Source organism: Amblyomma americanum, chromosome 3 (assembly GCF_052857255.1).
Source record: "Amblyomma americanum isolate KBUSLIRL-KWMA chromosome 3, ASM5285725v1, whole genome shotgun sequence".
NCBI lineage: Eukaryota > Metazoa > Arthropoda > Arachnida > Ixodida > Ixodidae > Amblyomma > Amblyomma americanum.
Window position 1 is genome coordinate 121,001,622 of NC_135499.1, and position 21,453 is coordinate 121,023,074.

Genomic DNA, 21,453 nt, shown 5'->3' on the forward strand with positions numbered 1-21,453 from the left:
GCATTGAACGTGTTTCGTTTAGCACTATGCAATATTAGGTTACGTACTGTTCGGAAAACAAAGAAAGAGAGAGAAAGAAGAAACAGAAAGGAAGGGAGGTAAGTAGACGACGCCCACTATGCTACCCTACACGTGGGAAGCGGAACGGAGGGAGAGGACAGGAACCGAAGAATGAGAGATCAGTTTTTCACGTGGGCACAGATGTCACACACTGAAAGTTTATAACGTTGAACTCGGCGCTGAGTCCTTTAAGAACTTCGAAAGGGTCTTCACAGCTGTCCCTTGAGGACCCGGTGCATCATATCAATGTCTTCCACAGGAAGCTCTCTTTTCAGGCATGTGACATTGTTCAGCGTCATGTTGGGTAAAGATTCTTCCGAAGTGCAGGCACGCTTTTGATTTACAGGTTGTTCCGCCGCGGATATATTCCTTTAGCGCTGCCATTGGCTGCCTCATGCGTTTTACTTGCAATTCTGACTCGTTCATGTCTCGGGTATCTTTTAGTGTTGCTCTTTACCTCAGAAAGTTCGCTGCTCGCGCTCAACTCTTCAGTCCTAAGTTCGTGGATTGTTGAGTTCATGTGCATCTAAATCTTTAAGTTGTTCAATATCGGTGGATGACTTCTTGTCATCAGACTTCATGAGATATACTTTCGATGTTTTCTCTGATTCGTTGTATGGATCGCTTCGAGGCGCAAAATAACATTAACCTGAACCTTAGCCAAATTCTACACAATAGTTTGGGTTTGGTCTGCAAGCACCTGTGCAAGTCTTCTTAAAGGATATTCGCCCTTTTAAGGAGCAAACAACAGAAGCAATGATTCACGAGCCTAAAATAAAAAAAATGAGGGGGCACTTTGTTGACCAAAAGCGTGGTGAGGCGAAAGCCTCTAGCGCGGTGTTGATGCTTGTGTCACTGATGTGTGTGTGGTTAAGATGTTAATTAAGCACACAATTCTGTGTGAATCTTAAATGCTGGAGACACTGGAGGGCATTTGGAAGGCATCCGTCTGATTCTACGCCTTTCTGCAAACACTATCCAGCGTCCAGACAAGGAGAACTACATACGCATTGGTAGAAAGTAGCGTAGTCGTTAGCACGCTCGGCTGCGGAACGGAGGGATGGTGGTTCGAATCCCATCGTGCACAGGGGTTATTTTCTTATCGAGTTGAAGAGCGTTACGGACGGACGGACGCGAGCATGAGCCATTAAAGGCATTCGCTTAAATACTAAGCATATAAGGCCACCGTGTAAACTTCCTTCTAAAAGCGGTGGCAAAAACTTAGTTCACAGTGGTTACTTCCAGCTACTTCGATCGCTGCGAACCGTTGCAGACGATGGCTGGGCACGTATCTTAAACTGGAGCCGGGTGCGCAGAATGTGGTAAAGTCTTGATGTGCGCATGGTACATTAGCGAGCATGGTTCACCATGTCTAGTTCATTTGTGTACGGTAATCAACCTATTTCTATGTCTTTTCGAAGTACAGGTGCCCGAAAAGTGAAATGGAGCGTGCGCCTTTTAAACATTGCGCAGCATCGTCTGCGCCGCGGATAAGGAGATCATAAGTAGAGCATTACTCCGCCATAAACGCCACGTACGCCGTCACTATATTCATGCGCGTAAACAACTAAAGAACGCTGCGATGAAAGTTTTTCTGCGCTAGCGTGCTCCGTTTCACATATGGGGTACCTGTACTTTCGGCTTCAAAACCCAGAAAGAGGATGTGTCGTGAGGTGGTTTGGTACCCTGAGGCGTACCAGCAATGAGATATGGACAATAGCTAGCTTGTCGTTCATAATGACTGCGGCTGCTTCGGCAGGCTAACGGTGACTAGGAGAGAATTGAAACAACGAAGAAATGATTCTGTCAACGGCTCCGGTACACAGGTTTCATTACTATTTGAGAGATGCATTTAGTGACGCGTGGAAAAAATGAAATCACGTCGACGCTGGTCGCGGCGCTCACTAGGTTGAAAAAGACACTTTACAGTTGTCTTTACAGTTACAGACCTCACAGAGTTTTGTACAGCTTGAGCAGTGACGTACGCTTATAGCGAAACTGATTGTGCGTCGCTATACAAACATCACTTTTTGCGCTTGTTTCCCTTTGTTGACGTTGTCAACTCATTTTTGTTTGTAGCAGCCTCACGTATGGGCTTATCAAATGCCAGCTAACTCTTCTCAATTTGATGTCTTATTAAAGTAAATATTCAAAGCACTTTTTTGAGTTTGGGGTGGTTCTATTGGTGCACTTCGTGTTGGCTTAGTGTCTGTTTTAAGGGCGCAATGCTTCCTTTCCGACCGATTTTTTTTTTTGTGCCCAATAGGAATTGAAGAACTTCAGCAGTAATTATTTGCTCTTGTTTACTAAGTTCCTTCAAATAGCAACCATGCCTCCACAGATATATCATCTATAACATCTATAACACTTTTTAGACAATTATTTTGATGCCATTCTGTAATGAGGCCTGAACGGTTTTTTATACATATGCTTTCTTTTCCTTACCCATCTCTTATTCTTGCATTTGAACAGCATATTTTTCTGCTTTTGTGTTCCATTTTATTATTTAAACGACTCCCTTCTAGAATGCTTCTGATACTGATGACATCGAAAATTAAAAGCACTCTGCTTTTGAGAAATGAAAACATATTTCGTTCTTGATATAAGTGACCAAGCAGCATTGTTTGTCTTCCTTTAGTGTTATGGAACCCTTAAGGCTTCCCTACTAAACGCTCGTCAAACATGAGGACCGAGGTTTCCTGAGCTTATAGAAATTTATAGCTTGAGTGGAGGCGTAAGGTGTACACAAAACAACTGAGAAGGAAAACACTAAGTCTGGTTACTTTGGCAAAGACGGCACTTGAAAACTAGCAATATCACTGGGGTGTGCTTTGCTACTATTTTTAGCCCATTCGTCTTGTATTCATTTTTTTTCCACAGTAGGCAAAATATTGCATTCTTCAGGTGTGCCAAGAATTGCTCAGATACACAGTTTTTTATTTGCAAATATGAAGCAAAAAATAGTTTGAATAGAAAAGCAACGCCAGCGGGAATTCATTGTATTTTGTTGAATTAGGCACGCACCTGAAAAAGAAAAACATACATCTTAGAGGATGCACTCATAGTGTAGACTCGGATTTCATTTGAAGAACAAGGACTTCGCAGTGAATAAATATGACTTACTGCTTTCTTGAGGGCTTGATCAAGGTCGTTTATGAGGTCGTCGCAGTTTTCGATGCCAACGGAGAGCCTTATCAAATTGTCCGTGATACCCAGTAGCTTTCGCTGCTCCTCTGGCACATTTGAGGAAGCCATAAGTGCACTAAAAAGAAAAACGTGTTTTCATACAGTGGCCCAATTGTTTAGCACGGATTTTGGCTGCTTCCATACACATTGGGATTAAAAAATACCTGGAGTTATCCAGAAAATTTACGCGTTTGTTGAATTTTGCGTCCGATGACTGGCAACGCAGACTCGTTTAAAAGCCCATATGTAGTGAATGGAACAGTTCGTTCTAAAGACTTCGTTACTGCTGTCTTCAAAGAGAACAATGATCTTATTGGTGCCCAGTGTAGGCTGGTAGTTGAACTTTTATACTGAATTCAGAAATGTTGCATTTACCAATTCTAGACGTTCGTTAATATGTGCTGCCTACAGCGGTGGTCAGTACTGGTGAGCTGAGAAGCGTTCAATACTCACATCACGTGCTCTTGCTGTGAACCCTTCAGGTTTTCTGCGCTCTCTTCAAAAACGTAGCAAAAAGGAATTTCACAGTGGCGAACCTCGTTAACTCTCCAAACAGCTTGAAGCTCACAATCTTTTCCTGTGCCAGCAAATTCTTCTGACGTCAAAATTTGGTTCCGTGTTTAATTACGGCTGGCGTAGGCTGCATACGTGTCCGACGCTTCTGAAGTGAGGGGATCAATATCTATGTCAACAAGGGTGCCGATAGACGTCAAGTAGTGCCTGGCGTTTTTTAGGAGTAGAAGCTAACAGTGATCGAAGTGTTAGCGCTGTAAATGTTCACTCGTTGCTGGAAGAAACGAAAACGCACCATGCCAATTTTACATGCGTGAAATAGAGATATTGAAGCAATAAAATAAAATGAAGGATCTCGTGCCATTGCATATCAAACTACGAGGGGAGCTTCCATGCCTTTCGGTTCGACTGAACCTGAGAATCGCGTGTTGAGCAGAACACTGCTGGCAAACACTCACGGCACTTGAGCAATGCTCTCCGTGGAACCGAGGCTCTCGGCCAGGGCGACAATTTTGAGGCTCTTGAGGAAAAGGGAGGACTCCTTGAGACCACCATTTATCCGGAACGCCACCATGCCGCTGAAGCCGGAGCATTGACGCTTGGCCACCTCATGCTGCGGGTGGCTCGGCAGACCTGCGCGTTATAATGTTAATGTAACGTACCGTCCCACAGACAGCTTTTGCGCACGTGAGCTTTCCTTGCTGACTCAACAACACTTTTGCTCCTCAAGTGTTCTGCTACGATACGTGATGGTTTTATTTTTTTGTCGTTGCTCGCTCCACTCTAGTGAGTCGAAAAAAAATTGAACTTTCGTAAGTGTTAGGTTCTTTTCTTTCGCTTCGAGCTTTAAATTCGTTTTTATACAAGACAATTCTTCATTTTGCAAGTAAGATACCGCATGCATTTGTTTGGTCCAAGGTTACACGGAAAACATTGTTGTAAGATATCCGCCTGTTGGCGTTTCAAAATCAGATTCCTTAACTTAAGTCATGGCCGGCGCTGTGCTGACTAGTTGGGTCGAGCAGCCAATACTTATCGACAATGCCTACGTGGTTCTCAGTAATAAGCGACTGCCTACATACAGAACATTTCTGGAATGAGCAAGCACCCGCAAAGAGGGGACCAGGCATTCATGCAGCCCTCTTACCTGGATGGAATACTCTCTCGACCAGAGGGTGGGCTTCAAGGAATTTCGCCACTTTGAGGCCGTTCTCCATGTGGCGGTCCATGCGAACATGCAGGGTCTTGAGGCCGCGCATCACAAGGAAACAGTCGAAGGGCGACGGGACGGCTCCAACAGCTGCATTTCAATCGCGCAGAGATTTTTTGGTGACTGCGTTTCGCTTCTTTTCCCTCATGCCGCTCATTTTTCACCTGTTCATATTACTTACCCAGGAAAGAGCCTGCGCTCATGAACTGTCTTTCAAAATGCATCCGATTTTTAGCTGATCCAGCGCGTGCATACTTTTTAGGACAACCCGTTGAAAAACAATCTTGATTCCTTAATGCTAACATATTTCGTTATTTTCTGCTTTCGTTTGGAACAGAAGGCTGATTTCCGCCTGAAATAGCAGATTCAAAGCTTCGGAAATGAAGCTACTTTTGCTGCGTGCAAAACAAAGCCTGAACTCTTGTATTAGAATTTTTCATCATCCTTTATTAGCGATACAACGATCTAGAACTGGCGCCGGATTTGAAGCAAAATTCAGTTCAAATAATGATGCCGTTTCTCTATAAATTGTATGCAGCGATGCAACATCAGTAACATTATGAGTGGCTATACTTTGCCACGATAAAAATCTCACCTTCTTGAAGGAAATGCAATCTGTCGTAAATTTCATTGTCGTTTGTGCATATAGCACCCATGACCACGTCCGCGTGTCCTGAAATTTCAAAAGAAAAATCACTGTACTCTCTAGCAATGATATATTGGATACAAAAAGCAGTGAATGCAGTTGTTAGTAGTTGTAAAGAATGTCCACCAGCGACCCTAGGCATCGCGCGATCACATTGGTCGATTCGTTACGTTAAAAAATCGCAAAGAGCCATCATGAGTAAAAAAATATAGTAGGGCAGATTACACTCTCGTGTAAGACTGATTGCACGGCGATGCTGTTTGAGTTTGGTTCGACTAAGTTAACCGTGATTATACTCCTCATTTCTATCTGTTGTCGTCTATAGTACCCCCCCCCCCACACACACACACACACACAACAGCACATGACATTGCTCGTTAACGCGAGCTCGTAACTCGGGATCTTCTGCAACTCGATGACGTTTCGACGCCGTTACACTTGCGCGATATGCGGGATCTGACCGAAGTCGTCGCATCCGTTCACGAGTAGCGGCGCGCCGGCTTTCGCGCCGGGCTTCCTCTTCTTCGGGAGCTGACGAGCCCGGATCTTTCGTCGACGCATATGGTTGCACACACTTCGCTCGGTGACACGGGCTCGGAACACGAATCTTCTTCAACGTAGCGTAGTGGGCGAGATGGTTACGCATACTGGATGAGAGGAACAGCACAAAAAACAAACGAAGAGGTAAAGAAAGAGAGAGGCAGACGTTGTCTCTTTCTTTTCTTCTCTTGTCTTTAGCTTTTTGCGCTGATCCTCTCTTACAGAGAATACGCCATCTATACTTCAGTGTATACATGTATGAAAAAAAAAAACTCCAGTGTCAGGGCGCGCAGCTGGAGTTATCATAGGCGAAAACAAAAATATCACTGAGCTCTTCAGTGCACCCAATTCTCAGCATATGAAAACAGTTCTTACCGTTCATATACTTTGTCAGAGAGTAAACAGAAACATCAGCTCCAAGCAGGAGAGGTTTCTGCGAGCAAAGGAAACGAAATCAAGGGCACATTCATTTTTACTTTTTGTGAAGTAGGAAGACGCAGAAGCCTACGCGAAGTCTATATTACAGCTACGTCGGAGAAGCACACCTACCTGAAAATAGGGAGACATGAAAGTGTTGTCCACAACAACAATTGCGTTGCATTTCCTCCGCACCTCCTCGCAGACCGCTTTGATGTCGACCACTTTCAAAGCCGGGTTGCTCGGAGTTTCCAACCATACGAGCTTGGCAAGAAGACGGAAAGAAGCAAGAGAAAGAGACAAGAAAAGGGAGAAAGGGAGATCAGCCGTCTGTAATGTTCGGTGGGTTGCTCTACATATTTAAAGTAAACAAGAGTAATGAAGAGGGTGAAAAAGCAGAGAGCAAAATAAACGTTGAACTCGTCGTTGTCATGGTCGTTCATCGCTTGTTAGCAGACAATTTAGTCTTAATTCCTTCAATGGGTGGGGCACTCTAATTTTGCGCCTGATTACAAGAGCTGCCTTCGCTTCCCTCTGATGCCGCCGAAATTCAGGCTGTTAACTTTCTTCAGTAACAGAAGCCAACCAGTTTATTGATGCTTTGAAAGTGACTTTTTGAGGAAGAAGCATCGACGGTGGCCAAGTAGGTGCTCAGTTTTTCCTTCCCAGGTATAGGAGTAGCATGATGGAAAGCAAATCATCCAAATTAGACAAAAAAAGCGGTTACTGAACGCCATTTCCAACATGAGGCGACCAAAGATAGTTGCTTCTGATCAGTGCAGGCAAAACTGAGACCTACCACTTCACTCGCCGTCGTTCTTTTCGTTTCGTTATCGTTTTTAAGATAGGCTCGCATAGAAAAATGATTACTCGTACATTATATTCAGGGTGGTCAGTTGTGATAACTTCAAACGCTATAACATCGAAGATTTTCATAAATATTTATAAACGCTGTAATATTCATTGCATTGATAGGAATTATTCAAATAGAAATTTCACGTACTTCGAAACCATACAGCTTCGTCATTTTATTTGCTAAAACCTTGCGCGCAAGCATCGAAGCTCTCCTTGCAACAATAAGCACATTACGACATTTTTATGGGAAAATATATACAAATTCATACTTTGCTTTCATCAGGACAACGTTGCTGCTTTTCGGAACGGTTGAAAAGAAAAAGTGCTGAACCGAAGGCAAGTGGGTGCTCACCGACTGCCTTGCTAAGTGTTCCAACCTTTTCTTTTCTATCAATTATTACATTTTGACTAAATTATTAATATTTAATCCCTCTCTTTATTATTATTCTTATAATTTTAAAATCAAAACACTCATCCCTTTTCTGTTCATGACGAAAAATTCACCGGTGTTACGCTCCCACGTGCTTTTCCTTTTTGTTAACTGCGTTCAGGTGAATAGCCACCCGATTCTTGGCCGATCCCCCAGTGTGGGTATGTGCCATCTTTTGATAGGCTAACAACAACAACAACAAGTGGGTGCTGAGTGCCGGGATGGGGCCATTTCGGTGAAAATAAATGATGTTGTAATAGCTGTGAGCAATGTAACTCTACAAAAGTCCTGCGCGAAACTTGCACCTCACGATAATTTGATTGTGCAATTGTATACGCTGGTTTACAATGCCTCGTCCCAACCTTCACGGTGAAATCGGTCTGTTAGCGGTAGCCAGTTCTGAGTCCACTACAACCGTGCCGAACTAAAACCGACATTTATTAGCTCCAAGTAAACAATTGTCTGATGCATATAACATGATGCTTACTTTCGTGCTAGACTTTAGTGCAGTCTCAACTTTCTTGATGTCCGTAGCGTCGACAAACGTCACATCATATCCCCGAGGCATGAGCCACTTCCTAAACAACGTGTCTGTGCCTGAAAGATGAAAGATGAACTTACCGCAAGTCAATAAAGCCATCATGTTTGTCCTTGGCGCAAGCCGTGGCAAAAAGCTCAACAATGAAAAATATTACTTGGTTAAGCTTATTACCTCCGTACATGGCGTCGCAGGTGACCACGTGGTCGCCTGCATTTACCAGATGCGTCACATTGTGTATAGCTGCTAGGCCTGAAGCGTACGTCAGGGCTGTGAGAAAGATGGGGTTGGGGAGAGAAAAGAATGCATTCTGATGTCAGCAATATTCCGTATCGAAAATGGGCCAGTCATACTGATGCACATTTTGTTAAAGAACCACCTATGTCGTTATGGAGCTAGTTTACTCTGCTAGAAATGCACAAGATGACCTTCTGATCCACAGCGCATTCGCCGATTATTTCTGGCCATGAGGGGTGTTGTTTTAAGGACAGCGGTGGCAAAAATAGCGCTCGATTGTGAAGGACGTGTTGGCCGGGCGTTCATGTGGCTTACGACACACAACTTATCTATCGTTCCTTCGGCTGCTGTGGTTGTCTAAAGCACGCACTATCATAAGGTGGTCTTATCCACGTGTACGTACAAACAACTTCGTCTGAATCCTTAGTATCGGTTCCCAGTTAATGTGCAACCAAGAATCGCAGCACGCTTACTGGCACAGTACGACAGCAGCTGCGCATGCACGGAGCCGACTTTGAGCTTTGAACGCTTGAAGGTTGGCGCTGTTATCGTATTTCGCACCACTCGTGCTTCTGGCTCTGTGATCGTGACTTTATGTCGTGAAGCTGGGCCGCATGCCAACGCCAGGAGAAAACGAAATTCTGCAAATGAGGACATTTATTGCTTCCAAGCATACTTGGTGTTTCGGTAAGACATTCAGTAATTCTCAAAAATGGGTTTTTTGAGCTACAAATATGGCTTTTTCAGCATATTATTACCAGTTTTGATGAACACCAGAAAACCAGTGAATCGTTTAGTAGACTGGCTAACTAATTTTAATAATTGGTTTTTTAACTATCGAGTTAGGCGCCTAGTTGCAATTAGAAATTTCTAGCCGCCCGTTAGTAACAGTCATATCAGTTTTCAGAATTTTTGAACACGCTATTACCCTTGGCACTGCGGCTCGACAAAATGTGGCTACGTCGTGAGAAAATACATGCGCTTTCGAAAAGCACGCAATCAAAGCAACCGTACAGTTGCACGTAACTAGTAAAAAATACAGATTTTGTCCAGCCACAGCTCCAAGGGTAATCGCGTGTTCTAAATTCTGAAAACTGATATGGCTGTTACTTCCGAATGGCTACAAGTCTCTATTTTCAACTTGGCGCCTAAATCTAATAGTTATAAATCTAATTAATAAAGATTAGCTAAGCAGCTTATTACTTAAAACTACTCACCGCTTTTCTGGTGGCCGCCAACCCTCGTAATAATAGGCTGAAAAAGCCATATTTTACCAAAAAAAGAAAGAACCCATTTTCAGAATTAATGAGTCTTCCCTGAAACACGCGCTACAATGACAGCAGTCGATATGATGCGCCAGTAGGAATTCAAAAGAAATGAGGTACCAGGAAATAAGCTGCCTATTGTCACTTGCATCTGTCACCGCATATCCTGTGCAATTGTCCTGCAAACACTCTGTAATTCGTAGCTTGCTTACTAGATGTGTACCTCACGTATTCAAGGGTTCTCCCGCCACAATCTTTGTCGCCTCAGTCTGCCAGCTTCAGACGTAGAGCTGTGTGGATACGTTCTAGATATCAGAAAATGAGCTCCTGCTGCTAAAAAACATTCGTTTTATGCTAAGGGGCCAGATTGTAATATACTTCTGCGGGAAGACAAGTGGCGGAGGTGAACTGCAAGAAGGAGGAGAAAAAATTAATTATTTAAGGTCAGCACTAAGGCCTAGTGAAGAAGAGCTCTTGCACCGCTTAGGCCCGCTTATAATTGAGACTTTAAAAATGCAACGAACCCATCCGGTAGGGGCATAGGGGAATAGTACGGCGCCAGTGCGTATGCGCAGGACAATGACCGGAGGGGCGTTATTGTCCTGCTTGTGCGCACTGGCGATCGCTATTCCCGTATTGCCCTAACCTATAGGGTCCCCCTATACGAAAAGTCTCTAAGCCCAAGTTAAGCAAACCACACCTGGAATAAGAGGGGGGGGTAAGGGAAATAAGATGAAGTAATGAAAGTGTTACCTGAGTACAGAATGCGTACAGAGCATTGGTGGGGTGAGGAGAATGTGGAGGCGCACAGTGAATTCATTTTTTTATATGTTCAGCGCTTCAAAATGAGAAATACATGTCTACACTAATATAATGGCACACGCAAAAAAACGACATCCGGGGAGAAGTTCACAAGCTATTGTTGATAAGCATTCTAAGCGAATGTTTGTAAACTTGTCTGTGTATCGTATTTTTTTTCTGTGCGGCGCCGTATTACTGTAGTGATGCATCATCAACTAGCCTGCACTTTAACCCTAGTGGCGCTCGCGAAAGCATGTGCCGCCCGCTTCTCGACACACATGGTGTGCGCGTCTGTAGGGCTTAAAGACATATAGCTGCCGTAAATTGCTACTACGAATGTTCTTTGCGGCGGACGTACTATCAGAGCGAACCGATCAGAATGCGGCCGTTTTGCAGAAGAGCCCCCTCCTCAGTTTGAGTAGGTGCTTTCGTCATGGGACGCCTATTGGAGATTGAAATGCCGTTCGCCTAGGTGTGTTCGCTCTCCGTGCGGTACCTGAGTACACTACTGGACGGGCCTTCTTTTTTTAACTTCACGCCAGGCCCGCTGAGTGTGGCTTTAACTTCACGCCAGGCCCGCTGAGTGTGACTTTAACTTCACGCCAGGCACGCGCAATGGCTTAGTAGTTATGGCGCTCGGCTGCTGACCCGAAAGACGCGGGTTCGATCCCGGCGCGGTGGCGGAATTTCTATGAAGGCGAAATTCTAGAGGCCCGTGTACTTTGCGATGTCAGTGCACGTTAAAAAACCCCAGGTGGTCGAAATTTCCGGAGCCCTTCACTACGACGTCCCTCATAGCCTGAGTCGCTTTGGGACGTTAAACCCCCATAAACCAAAGCAAACTATGTGACATAATAGAATAGACGCCGGCCGGGTATTACAGAAGGTCACTCTACAGAGGCCCGGTTTGGTTCGGCGGTTAGCTCAGGAAGCTGGATAAAGATACAGAGGTAATTAGTTGGTTAGTATGTGGCAACCTCTATTTTGTCATGTTTAGAACAAACTGAGTACCGAAGCGTGTGCGAGATCTTTGCAGCGGGTACTACGACCTTGCTCGAGCGGCTTGTATAGCGGCGCATTTATTTAAAATTACGACTTCTATTGTCCGCATAAATAAGCGAACAAGCACTTCGTTGTTTAAGTAACGCTGCTGTATAAAAAAGCCGGAAAGACGGTACGGTGTGTGGTAAGCGGTGTTTAACGGTCATAAGCTTCACGTGACTCATGAGGCACTCCGTTGAGGAGAGCTCTGGAATAATTCCGACTGCCAGCTATCCTTTAATGCTCACTGGCACCCCGACGTTGACAGATGGGGAGTAATGCGTGGGAGGCTACATGTCTTCAGCGCCCTCTGTAAACTGAACAAAGATGAGCGACAAGGTATGAACGAGTGATATTGGATAAGGCTGCTTTTAGCTACAACTTTCTAAAAGATCTTGGGATGGGTACCATACCGCACTAATCCTTTGACAGGACGACACTGAAGCTGGTCCTGTCGTGATTGTTTCTCCTTCGTCTCCGTATTTCGCGCCGTTTTCTTTGTGAATCATGAACCAGCTAGCCCAAGCAAGAGTTCTTACTGAAGCTTAGCCCAGATCAAATATTCGTACTTTCGTGCTGGCCAAGTACCTTGATATGCTGAAGTGCACCCACGTAATGTCAGTGGCATTAGCTAATGTTCCACGTACCGTACTTGGCGTGCTCCAGGCTGGCCAGACATTCTTCAAGGCATTTGCGTGTCGGGTTGCCACACCTTGAGTAGAAGAATTGCTGAAATGTGAAATGGCTGTATATTTACGATGGAACCTCTCAGATTCTCCAGTACATTTCGCATTTTTCATGACCCTTCTCCTTGCGTCTGCTTTGTCCTGCGGCATGTTGTTCACCGAACGGATTACATTAGTAACTACTAATGTCAGGCCCTCCCGCGGTTCTTAACGGTGCCGGGCCTGCACAAGAGGCTGTTACTTTGCTTACTTTGCCGAAGCCTTTTCGCTTTCTGCGTTTCCTTATCACTCGCTTTTCTCCGTCACCTTTGTATCCCCTCATCTCTTCCCCCCACCACCCCCACCCAAGTGCAGGGTAGCAAACTGGTTTCATCTACCAGTTAACCTCCCCGCTTTTCCACCTCCTTCGTTTTGTCAACAACATCCATCTATTCTACATGAGGTGGTGTGCTACTCGCATAGGAAAGTAGCGCTACATAATGCCGGCAGTCTTTCTACTATTTCTTCGTTCACGCTCGAAGCCGCCGGCATTCGGATTATCGCTTTGTTTATGACGTCAGATGACACGAGACTTATCTCGATTGATCGCGGTCACCCGCAACTGCATTGAGATTTTTTCAGATTGTTATAGTCGCTTTTGGTTCTTTATATGGGAGGTTTCTTGGCTGATTTAAATCGAGCACGGCCAAGAACTGCAGGCTCTCTTCTTGACGACCGCCGAGCACGATTGTGCCTATCGGAGCCGCCAATTCATCCTGTTCTTTATGCGAGCCCAATAAACAGTTTCTTTTTGAAGCTTTTTGAATGCTGGCCTAGGTAGCAGGACAGTGAGGAGCACTTAAGAGCACCCAGCTCTTGGTAGACTTGAGTAATGCTCCCGTCGGAAGCCGGTGAACTTTCCGTTCGTACGTCGCCTACAGTTACCCCACCCCCCATAGCAGTGCTTTTTCTCGCCGCTAATGAAACGACTTTAAACCGATACTCTAAACAAGCCCAGTTGAATACACGTGTCGCAAATGTAAAGCTGCCCGATTCACCGTAGCTTCGCAAACAACCGTTGGTAGTCGCCAAGTCGTCAGAGGCATTAGCGCTCGGTGAAATGTTTCAACGTTAGAGACACCTGTTACGTGTCACAGAAACGGTCCCAAAACACTCCTTACCTTTATGTCGTGAAGTCAGCGGTGCTGCCTCTGGGTCCACCTTCCACTATCGTAGGCAGGTTCCTTTCTTTTCGATTTATGATCTACTTTTTTCTACCTATCCTCGTTTGTTTCCATTCATTCCTTTGTTCTCTTGCCCCATTATCTTACTTTTGCAGAAGCTACAGGATTCGTTTTTGAAACATATCGCATTCCGGACTCCGGAAGCTCACAGAACTGTCTGGAACTTTTGCCGTAACGTAACCTCCAAAAGACTGAAAGCAGCTGTTAGAAATTGTATTGTGCGCCTCATTACTTTCTTTGAGGTTTCATTATGGAATTTTGAAAGCAGCGCAGAAAATTACACAAAGCTTGCCGTTCATATATTGCAATACTTCGCTTAACTTGGACAGTGTTTAGATGATAGTGTTTTGCAGCATTGCACATAGTGCAGTCACAGTGAAAAATTTGTTTTATCTGTTCCATTTATCCTTTCGGGCAAGTTTTACACCGAAGCTGCGTACTTCAACCGTCCAAGGAAATTTTCGTGTCGTCGGCGTCGTCAGCGAAAAACGCCGGGCTAAAAATTGAATGCTACTTCAGTTGTAAATGTACCCAACATCATAGAAATCTTACATCATACTAATCATAAAGCAGTCGTAATATGATTTTTTAGAAAATATACAAAAATAAAAATAAAGATAAGAATTGCACGTAAAATGAAATAAAATAAAAAACAAATACAAAATAAGCAATGATATGTATAAAAATATATAACAAACAGAAAAAGTTCACTTGGGGAATATAGGAATAAAAATAAAATATCAAATGAAAAAATATATGAAGGGTAAATTTCCTTTGAAACCAGGCATACAGCAAACATCTCAGTACTCTTTTTAATTAAGAAAAAAACACACAACAAGCGTCAAAACCACATGCTGGTTGATCAGGCGCGTGTGAACAATGGGAACACCATCCGAGGCGTTCGGGTAAATATTAGGCTAAAAGCTGAGTGCAAACAGCTTATCTGCTTTGAAATCAAACATACAGCAAAGAGCTCAAGTACATTTCACTTGTCCCGGCTTTCACTCTTTGTAGAGCCACATGTGTGAATATTCATTCGACGTCGCAATGCGTTATTGAGTGTCGTTTTACAGCTTCACTGTCCAACCACCCTCACGGCGCGGATTGGAGCCACGATTTTTTTTACGAACATTAGGAAACAGCGGACTTCTATTCCATACATACCTTCTCAGCTTAATTGCGTACACACGAGAGTCAATAAAATTTCGCTCACTATAGGCTCAGCTGGCGCTGGCTGCTTGTAAGTGGAGGCCAAAAAGATGGGCGGCACAACGGCTTGGCAGTTCCATTGTTCCGGCTCCTGACCAGCGTGGATGGCGTTGGTGTCAAAGTGCAGCTCGGCATAGTCGAGCCGGCAATCGTCGAGGCCCTGGATGGTGTCTTTGCTGCTGTCTTCGGTAGCCATTGCGTAATAAGTGCTGGACACGATTACCGTTCTCAACGATGACTCCTTGTTGTCTGTCCCCTCTAACCTCAAGCGTCTCCAGGCTGTGTGCTGCCGCGCCGACTATGGAGCTTAGGTTGTATTATCTGGAAACGCCCATGTGATAGAATACCAGAAAAGAAAAACGAAGATAAAGTCCGCGTTGGGGGTGCGGGGGAAGAGGCGCTGTTGTCAGATGAGATAAGGGCATTGAGCTGAATGTGGACAATTGCTAGGCGCGCACTCACCCTTGAACTTGCCTCTCATACCTCCAACTACTGTCATTTAGGCTTTAGCTTTCGTGTCATCTGCATGCCGCCTGTGCATTTCTTTGTCATTTCTTTCCTTCCTGTACCGTGAGAGTAAATTACAATTATTTCTAGTAAATTACAACAGCTAAAATCTGCAGATATATTTTTGGTCTGGAAAAACTCATCTGGAGAAGATCTAAAAGCGAAATTTTATTAACTCGTTCACTTGTCGCTTTTGCAACTGCCTTGGCTCGCGCATGTCTGCAACAGATCCGTGTTGTATAGCGTTGCTGTTGCTGCATTTATGACAGTAACAGATATCGACGACGACATTTAGGTTTTGAAGCGCAGAGGCCTTTTCTAAAAATTATAAAAAAGTTTTCTGCGAAGTGCAGCTGAGATCTCTCTCATGGAATATATATGCATTGCATGACTCTTTTTGATGCTTTTGATAAAACGTGTGAGACATAACTGCAGCTTTGTATGCACCACAAAGACTATGCAATTGTTCCGTCCTCGTCAGATTCATTACGTCATATGCTGGCAGTAAGAAGTTATTGTCACGTAGTGGTGACGGCAGTCGAAGCAGCGATGAAGACGGACGAAAGGGTCTTCTAAAAGAACTGTTTATTGGGCTGACTTGCACCCAAAATGAACTGAATCACTCGGCGGCGGCACAGCGACAAGCGTGCTCGGCGGTCGTCGAACAGAATGCCCGCCGCTGTCGGCCGTGCTCAATTTAAAGCTGATAGCGAACATTCGAGATAAAGGGCGCAAAGTTACTAGAACATTCCGGAACAACGTAGAATCAGCTTTGCCTGGCTGCGATCAATAGAGATAAATCTAGTCGCGTCTTGAGTCGCAAACTAAGCGATAAGGTGGTGTCGCGGCAGATTTGAAAAACGAACAAACACTGCAAATATTCGCGGCATTACTCCCCTCTCAAAGAAGCATCGACCCGATGCATTAAAACAAATAATGCGACTAGTAAGGAAAAAAACGGATCTTGCGAAAATAGAGCATGGAAATGCAGTGGCCTTTAGCGCGCATAATACGGCTTCAGACGGACTACATGGACAACTTCTGGTCGTACGCGGCGTCGCTGGGTTCACCCAGCCGACGAAGAACCTTGTACGGGCCGAAATAGCGGCGCAAAAGCTTTTCACTCAATCCACGGCGGCGAATGGGTGTCCACACCCAGACTTGGTCTCCTGGCTTGTATTCCGCGTTGCGTCTTCGAAGGTTGTAGCGTCTGGCGTCGGACCGCTGCTGATCTTTGATCCGTAATCGGGCAAGCCTTCGAGCTTCTGCGCGTTGAAGGTAGGCGGCAACGTCGACGTTCTCTTCTTCTGTAACGTTGGGCAGCATGGCGTCTAGCGTGGTCGTGGCATCCCTGCCATGGACGAGCCTAAAAGGCGTCATCTGGGTGGTCTCCTGCACTGCGGTGTTGTAGGCGAAGACGACGTAAGGCAGGATGACATCCCAGGTTTTATGTTCGGCATCGACATACATAGCGAGCATATCGGCGATGGTTTTGTTCAGGCGCTCGGTCAGTCCGTTGGTCTGCGGATGGTATGCAGTTGTCCTCCGGTGGCTGGTTTGGCTGTAGCGCAGGACGGCTTGCGTGAGTTCCGCCGTAAATGCTGTTCCTCTGTCCGTGATGAGCACATCGGGGGAGCCGTGTCGAAGAAGAATGCACTCCACGAAAAATTTGGCCACTTCTGCTGCTGTTCCGTTCGGTAGGGCTTTCGCCTCGGCGTAGCGGGTCAGGTAGTCTGTCGCTATGATGATCCACTTATTTCCAGATGTTGACGTTGGAAAAGGGCCAAGCAAGTCCATGCCAATCTGCTGAAAGGGTCTTGAGGGAGGTTCAATGGGGTTCAGAAATCCTGCTGGTCGTGTGGGAGGAGTCTTTCGTCGCTGACAATCTCGGCATGTTTTCACATAGTGTGCGACATTGGCAGAAAGTCGGGGCCAGTAATACTTGTCTTGAATGCGGCGGAGGGTGCGAGTAAACCCGAGATGTCCAGCTGTCGGCTCGTCGTGTGAAGCCTGTAGAACTTCTTCGCGGAGACAAGTAGGTACAACAAGGAGGTAAGCTGTTTTGTTCGCTGTAAAGTTCTTCTTCACAAGGACCTCATTCTGCACACAGAAAGAAGACAGTCCTCGCTTGAATGAAGCGGGGGGTGAAGAAACCTTGCCTTCCAGGTACTCGATGAGGCCTTTTAGGTTGGGGTCCGAGCGTTGCTGCTGAGCAAAAGAGCTGAGAGCAACTTTAATTGCTTATGAAAGGAAGGTAAAGAAAAGGAGATATTAGCGAGGGAAAAGGGTAAGAGACACCAGCTGAGGGATAGCCTGAGGTGAGGGAGGGGGTGGCGAAAGTCTGAGGACGTCTTTTTTTGCTAGTCCGGATAAAGGAGGCCACAATGTTGCTCCTCTTTGCCCCCTCCATCATTTCTCAGCACAGGCGACCTCGCCCCTTTTACCTTCCCACCCTCCACCCCCAATTTATTGCAATCTCTGTCAGGAATTCAATGGCAAGATTTATTTTCAACAGAGCTAGACAACAGGACCAGATATTGGAAGAGACAAACATAACGCTGAACTTACATTTTGTTTATTAGATGATAGAAAGTCCATTTGTGCATACAAACATTGGCGCACATCCACACGTGTTGTACCCGCCTTCCATGCTACGCTTTGTGTAGTAAGGTAATTTCTTTTGCAGACAAAAGTAGAGACATTGTGCTAAAGCATGCGTTTTGGATGTGTTAGCAAAACGTCTCTAGTGTTGTGTGCGAAAGAAATGACCGTGTTTTGGCTTTCTGTAATCTGAGCATCAATGTATCACAGCGCGCATATGCGCCCATGTTTGCATGTGCAAATTGACTTCCTATCTTCTAATAAACTAGCTGTAAGTTCAGAGCTATGTGTGTTTGACTCTTCCAATGTCTGGCCCTGCTGTTTAGCGCTGTTGAAAATAACTGATGTCATGGAGCACCAACTCGCCCAGTCTGCGGTGCTTCTACAAGAATTTCGAGCTGCACTTCGAGCTGTCTGCTGTCATCCCCGAATCGATCACCGAACCAGTTCTGAAACATGTGGTTTTAAATTAAAATCACGGATACAGTTGATGCCCCATTTTGTCATTTAATTAAATCCCAACCATACAGACGATGCTGTGGAAGTGTTCAATTTAGGTATTACGAAGTTACTTGTGTGTTAATGTATGTGCCCTAATGAATACACTTGAGTGATACGGTGATATGAAAACGAACAGGTGTAATTTACACAAACAGCCAATGGGTGTGAGATGCTGCTCAAAAAAGCAAAATACGACCCCTTTAATTGTTTAGAGCGTGATTGTTTTATGCAAAGCGCCATGCTACTGGCCATTCATTTCCGCCTTATCAGGTTGCCCTGTTCTACAGGTGCTCGCATGCCTACCAGTGTCCTCCTTCTTTGATGAGCAAAATGGAATAGGTAGGCGTTTCAAAGCAGAGAGCGCTATCTCTGAAAAGCGCACTGAATCTTTAGTCATGTGATATGTATACAGTACGCACTGGTGAGAGCCGCGAATGGTGTCAGTATTGCATTTAGCTTGTAACTACGGTGACATTAAAGATGTCCAGATCTCTTGAAGCGTAGTCGCGGAAGAACTGCAGGATATATGTTCCTTATTGGATACAAAAATCATTTCTGTGGCATACAGTTTGTTATTTTTCTTCGAACTTAAGATGTCGCATAAAATGAAAGCTCGTAAACTCTCATGACTGAGTATTGTGCATGATGATTCTGGCATTTCTTTCAGGAGTGACAAGACGCTCAAGATTCAAGACTCCCAGCTCAACTTCACCGTTCCCATACGGATGGACGCCTACGTACTTACTCCCATTATCGGGGCCTTAGCCGAGGTGTTTGGCAGATACACGAACCGGCTTTTCAGCGAGGAGGAAACTGAAAGGCTTAAAGTTGCGTCGAGGAAGTACGTTGAGCGAGCCTTACTCAAAGTGCAAGAATTCATAACTGATCCTGCATCCATGATGGCCTGGGACAAGTCTATCATCGAGTCATACCGGAGGTCCAAGGGAGAAATATAAATTTTGGAATGCACTGAAAAGGGTTCCGCGGGTGTCAAATAAACTACCCCTGATTAGGTTATTGCCATTTCACACCCGTAGAGCTTCTGACGAGTTAATGCTTTTCTGTTTATTGAAACATATAGTTGCTTTGGGCCTCATATGAGTTTGAACTTTTGGCTGCATTTACCGGTATATCACGCGGAATAAAGAACCCAACAGAGAAAGCTTATCCACTCGGTGAGTCCCAAAATAAGAGACAGTTGTCAGGGGTTTAGTTTAACCATATAGAATAGCAGTCTACCGTGGAGCCACCATCAGGTTGCGCATTCATCCGACCTCTTCATGGGCTTCTCCGACCACGGTAGCCAACCTCTGGGTTTCTTTTCGTGACAGCCACCTTGCAGTTGTGCATTGCTCTCCTCTCGCCATAGACTCCCAAGCACTTAGGCTAAGCGCCTCCTCCTACCCTCTCTCCGATCTCCCACTTGCCCTCACCTTCCTCTCCCCTTAAAGTGGAGAGAGGGACATACAGAAATCTGCCACCTGCCCGCCATGGCGGGTGGAAAATAAATTGAATTACCCACAAAATTCAACTTAATAACGTTCCAATAAATTAATTAATTATGGGTCAGGGTCTTACGGCTGACACTGGAGATTTCTCGGTAGAATGGAAAGTTAGCTGGCTAAACCAAACCTATAAGCTGTAGTGGAAAATCTGAAGTGCATATATGGTATATATGAAACCACCCTGCGAGTACTTAAGTACTTATCAAGGCCGCACATTTATTAATCGACTACACAGCGTTGACTCCCGCCGTAACTAAACACTGAAGGTCGATGAGCGTAAATGAGCGTATCGAAAAATGCTTAAGTAATTTGGGGCCCACGGCGCACCTATAAGGCTCGGCGGGTACCTTGTAATAAGGTACCTGGTGTAAGTGGCTGCAACAGCGGTGGCCCTGTCATTCCTGTAGAGTCGAGGCCCGATTACCTTCGCGTTGCTTGTCGGAGCAGAGATCGTCCTTTTGATTTTACCTTACGGTTTGGGCTTGCGATCGCGTTAACGGCAGAGCCGCCGAGTTTTGATATGATTTGATTTTGTTTGGTTCCTTGGCATTCGAGAGGCAGCCACTAGACTCATAGAACGCATTGCAAAGGCCCCAGTCCCTCTGTGTACAGTGCAGCAGCACTTCTCTGTGTTTCAAAGATACTGAGAAAAAAAACACGCAGATATTACGCAGGCAAAATAGGCAGATAATGAATATGTCTAACAAACTATAGACATGAAAAATATGTACTGGGGCAATGCAAAAAAAAACTCGAACATAGCAGAGAGTAGGCGCTATACTGTTCACATTTTTTTTTCATCACAGTTTTGCATCGGCGGTACCAAAAGGACGCTAGAATCGTCCGTGATGCACTATATTTTTCGCACAAATAAAAGCGCGATCAAAAGAAATTCTAACACCAGAGCGGGTATGCGCCGCGTTGTTATACACAATGCCGGACCTCCTTACATGCAAGCAGTGCTATAGCACATAATTCCAATGCTGTAATAGTGTCACGTAGTGGTGACTGCAGTCTGGAGAACAAAAAGGCTGCGAAAATGGTGTCTAAACAAAACTATTTATTTGGGCTGACTTGCGCTCACAATGGACTGATTCACTCAGCGGAAGCGTAGCAACAAGTGTGCTCGGCAGTGTCGAACAGAATACCCGCCGCTGTCGGCATTGCGAAATTTAAAGCTGATAGCGAACTGTCGAGATAAAGTGTGCAAAGTTACTAGAACATTCTAAAAAAGCGTAGAATCAGCTCTACCTGGATGCGATCAATTGAGATAATTGTGGTCGCGTCTTGCATCGCAAACAAAGCGGTAAAGAAGCATGCCGGCAGTTTTGAAGAATGAACGAACAAACACTGCAAAGACTCGCGGAATTCATCCCCTCTTAAGAAGCATCGACCCGATGCATTATAAATAAGGCGACTAGCAACAAATAAAATGGATCGTGCGAAAATAAACACGGAGTGTGGAAACACAGCGTCCTTTAG

At 45.1% G+C, this 21,453-nt stretch overlaps 1 protein-coding gene across 1 annotated transcript; it reads right to left on the bottom strand.

Moving 5' to 3' along the window:
- Positions 1-2,938: 2,938 nt before the first annotated feature.
- LOC144124855 (cystathionine gamma-lyase-like) lies at positions 2,939-15,139 on the bottom strand. Its single transcript, XM_077657768.1, has 11 exons — positions 14,862-15,139; positions 12,387-12,468; positions 8,570-8,665; positions 8,345-8,454; positions 6,705-6,836; positions 6,531-6,588; positions 5,565-5,642; positions 4,907-5,059; positions 4,218-4,392; positions 3,184-3,322; positions 2,939-3,084 (listed from the first exon to the last, which is right to left on the bottom strand). Exons 1-11 carry the CDS (start codon positions 15,051-15,053, stop codon positions 3,073-3,075), a joined length of 1,227 nt encoding a protein of 408 aa, XP_077513894.1. The 5' UTR covers positions 15,054-15,139; the 3' UTR covers positions 2,939-3,072.
- Between the last annotated feature and the right edge of the window lie 6,314 nt (positions 15,140-21,453).

Coding starts and splice junctions, on each gene's coding strand:
- LOC144124855 (XM_077657768.1), bottom strand. CDS start 15,053: ATGGCTACCGAAGACAGCAGCAAAGACACCATCCAGGGCCTCGACGAT. Junction 8,455..8,569: donor CTGCGACGCCATGTACGGAG/GTAATAAGCTTA, acceptor TTCATCTTTCAG/GCACAGACACGTTGTTTAGG. Junction 4,393..4,906: donor CGAGAGAGTATTCCATCCAG/GTAAGAGGGCTG, acceptor TATAACGCGCAG/GTCTGCCGAGCCACCCGCAG.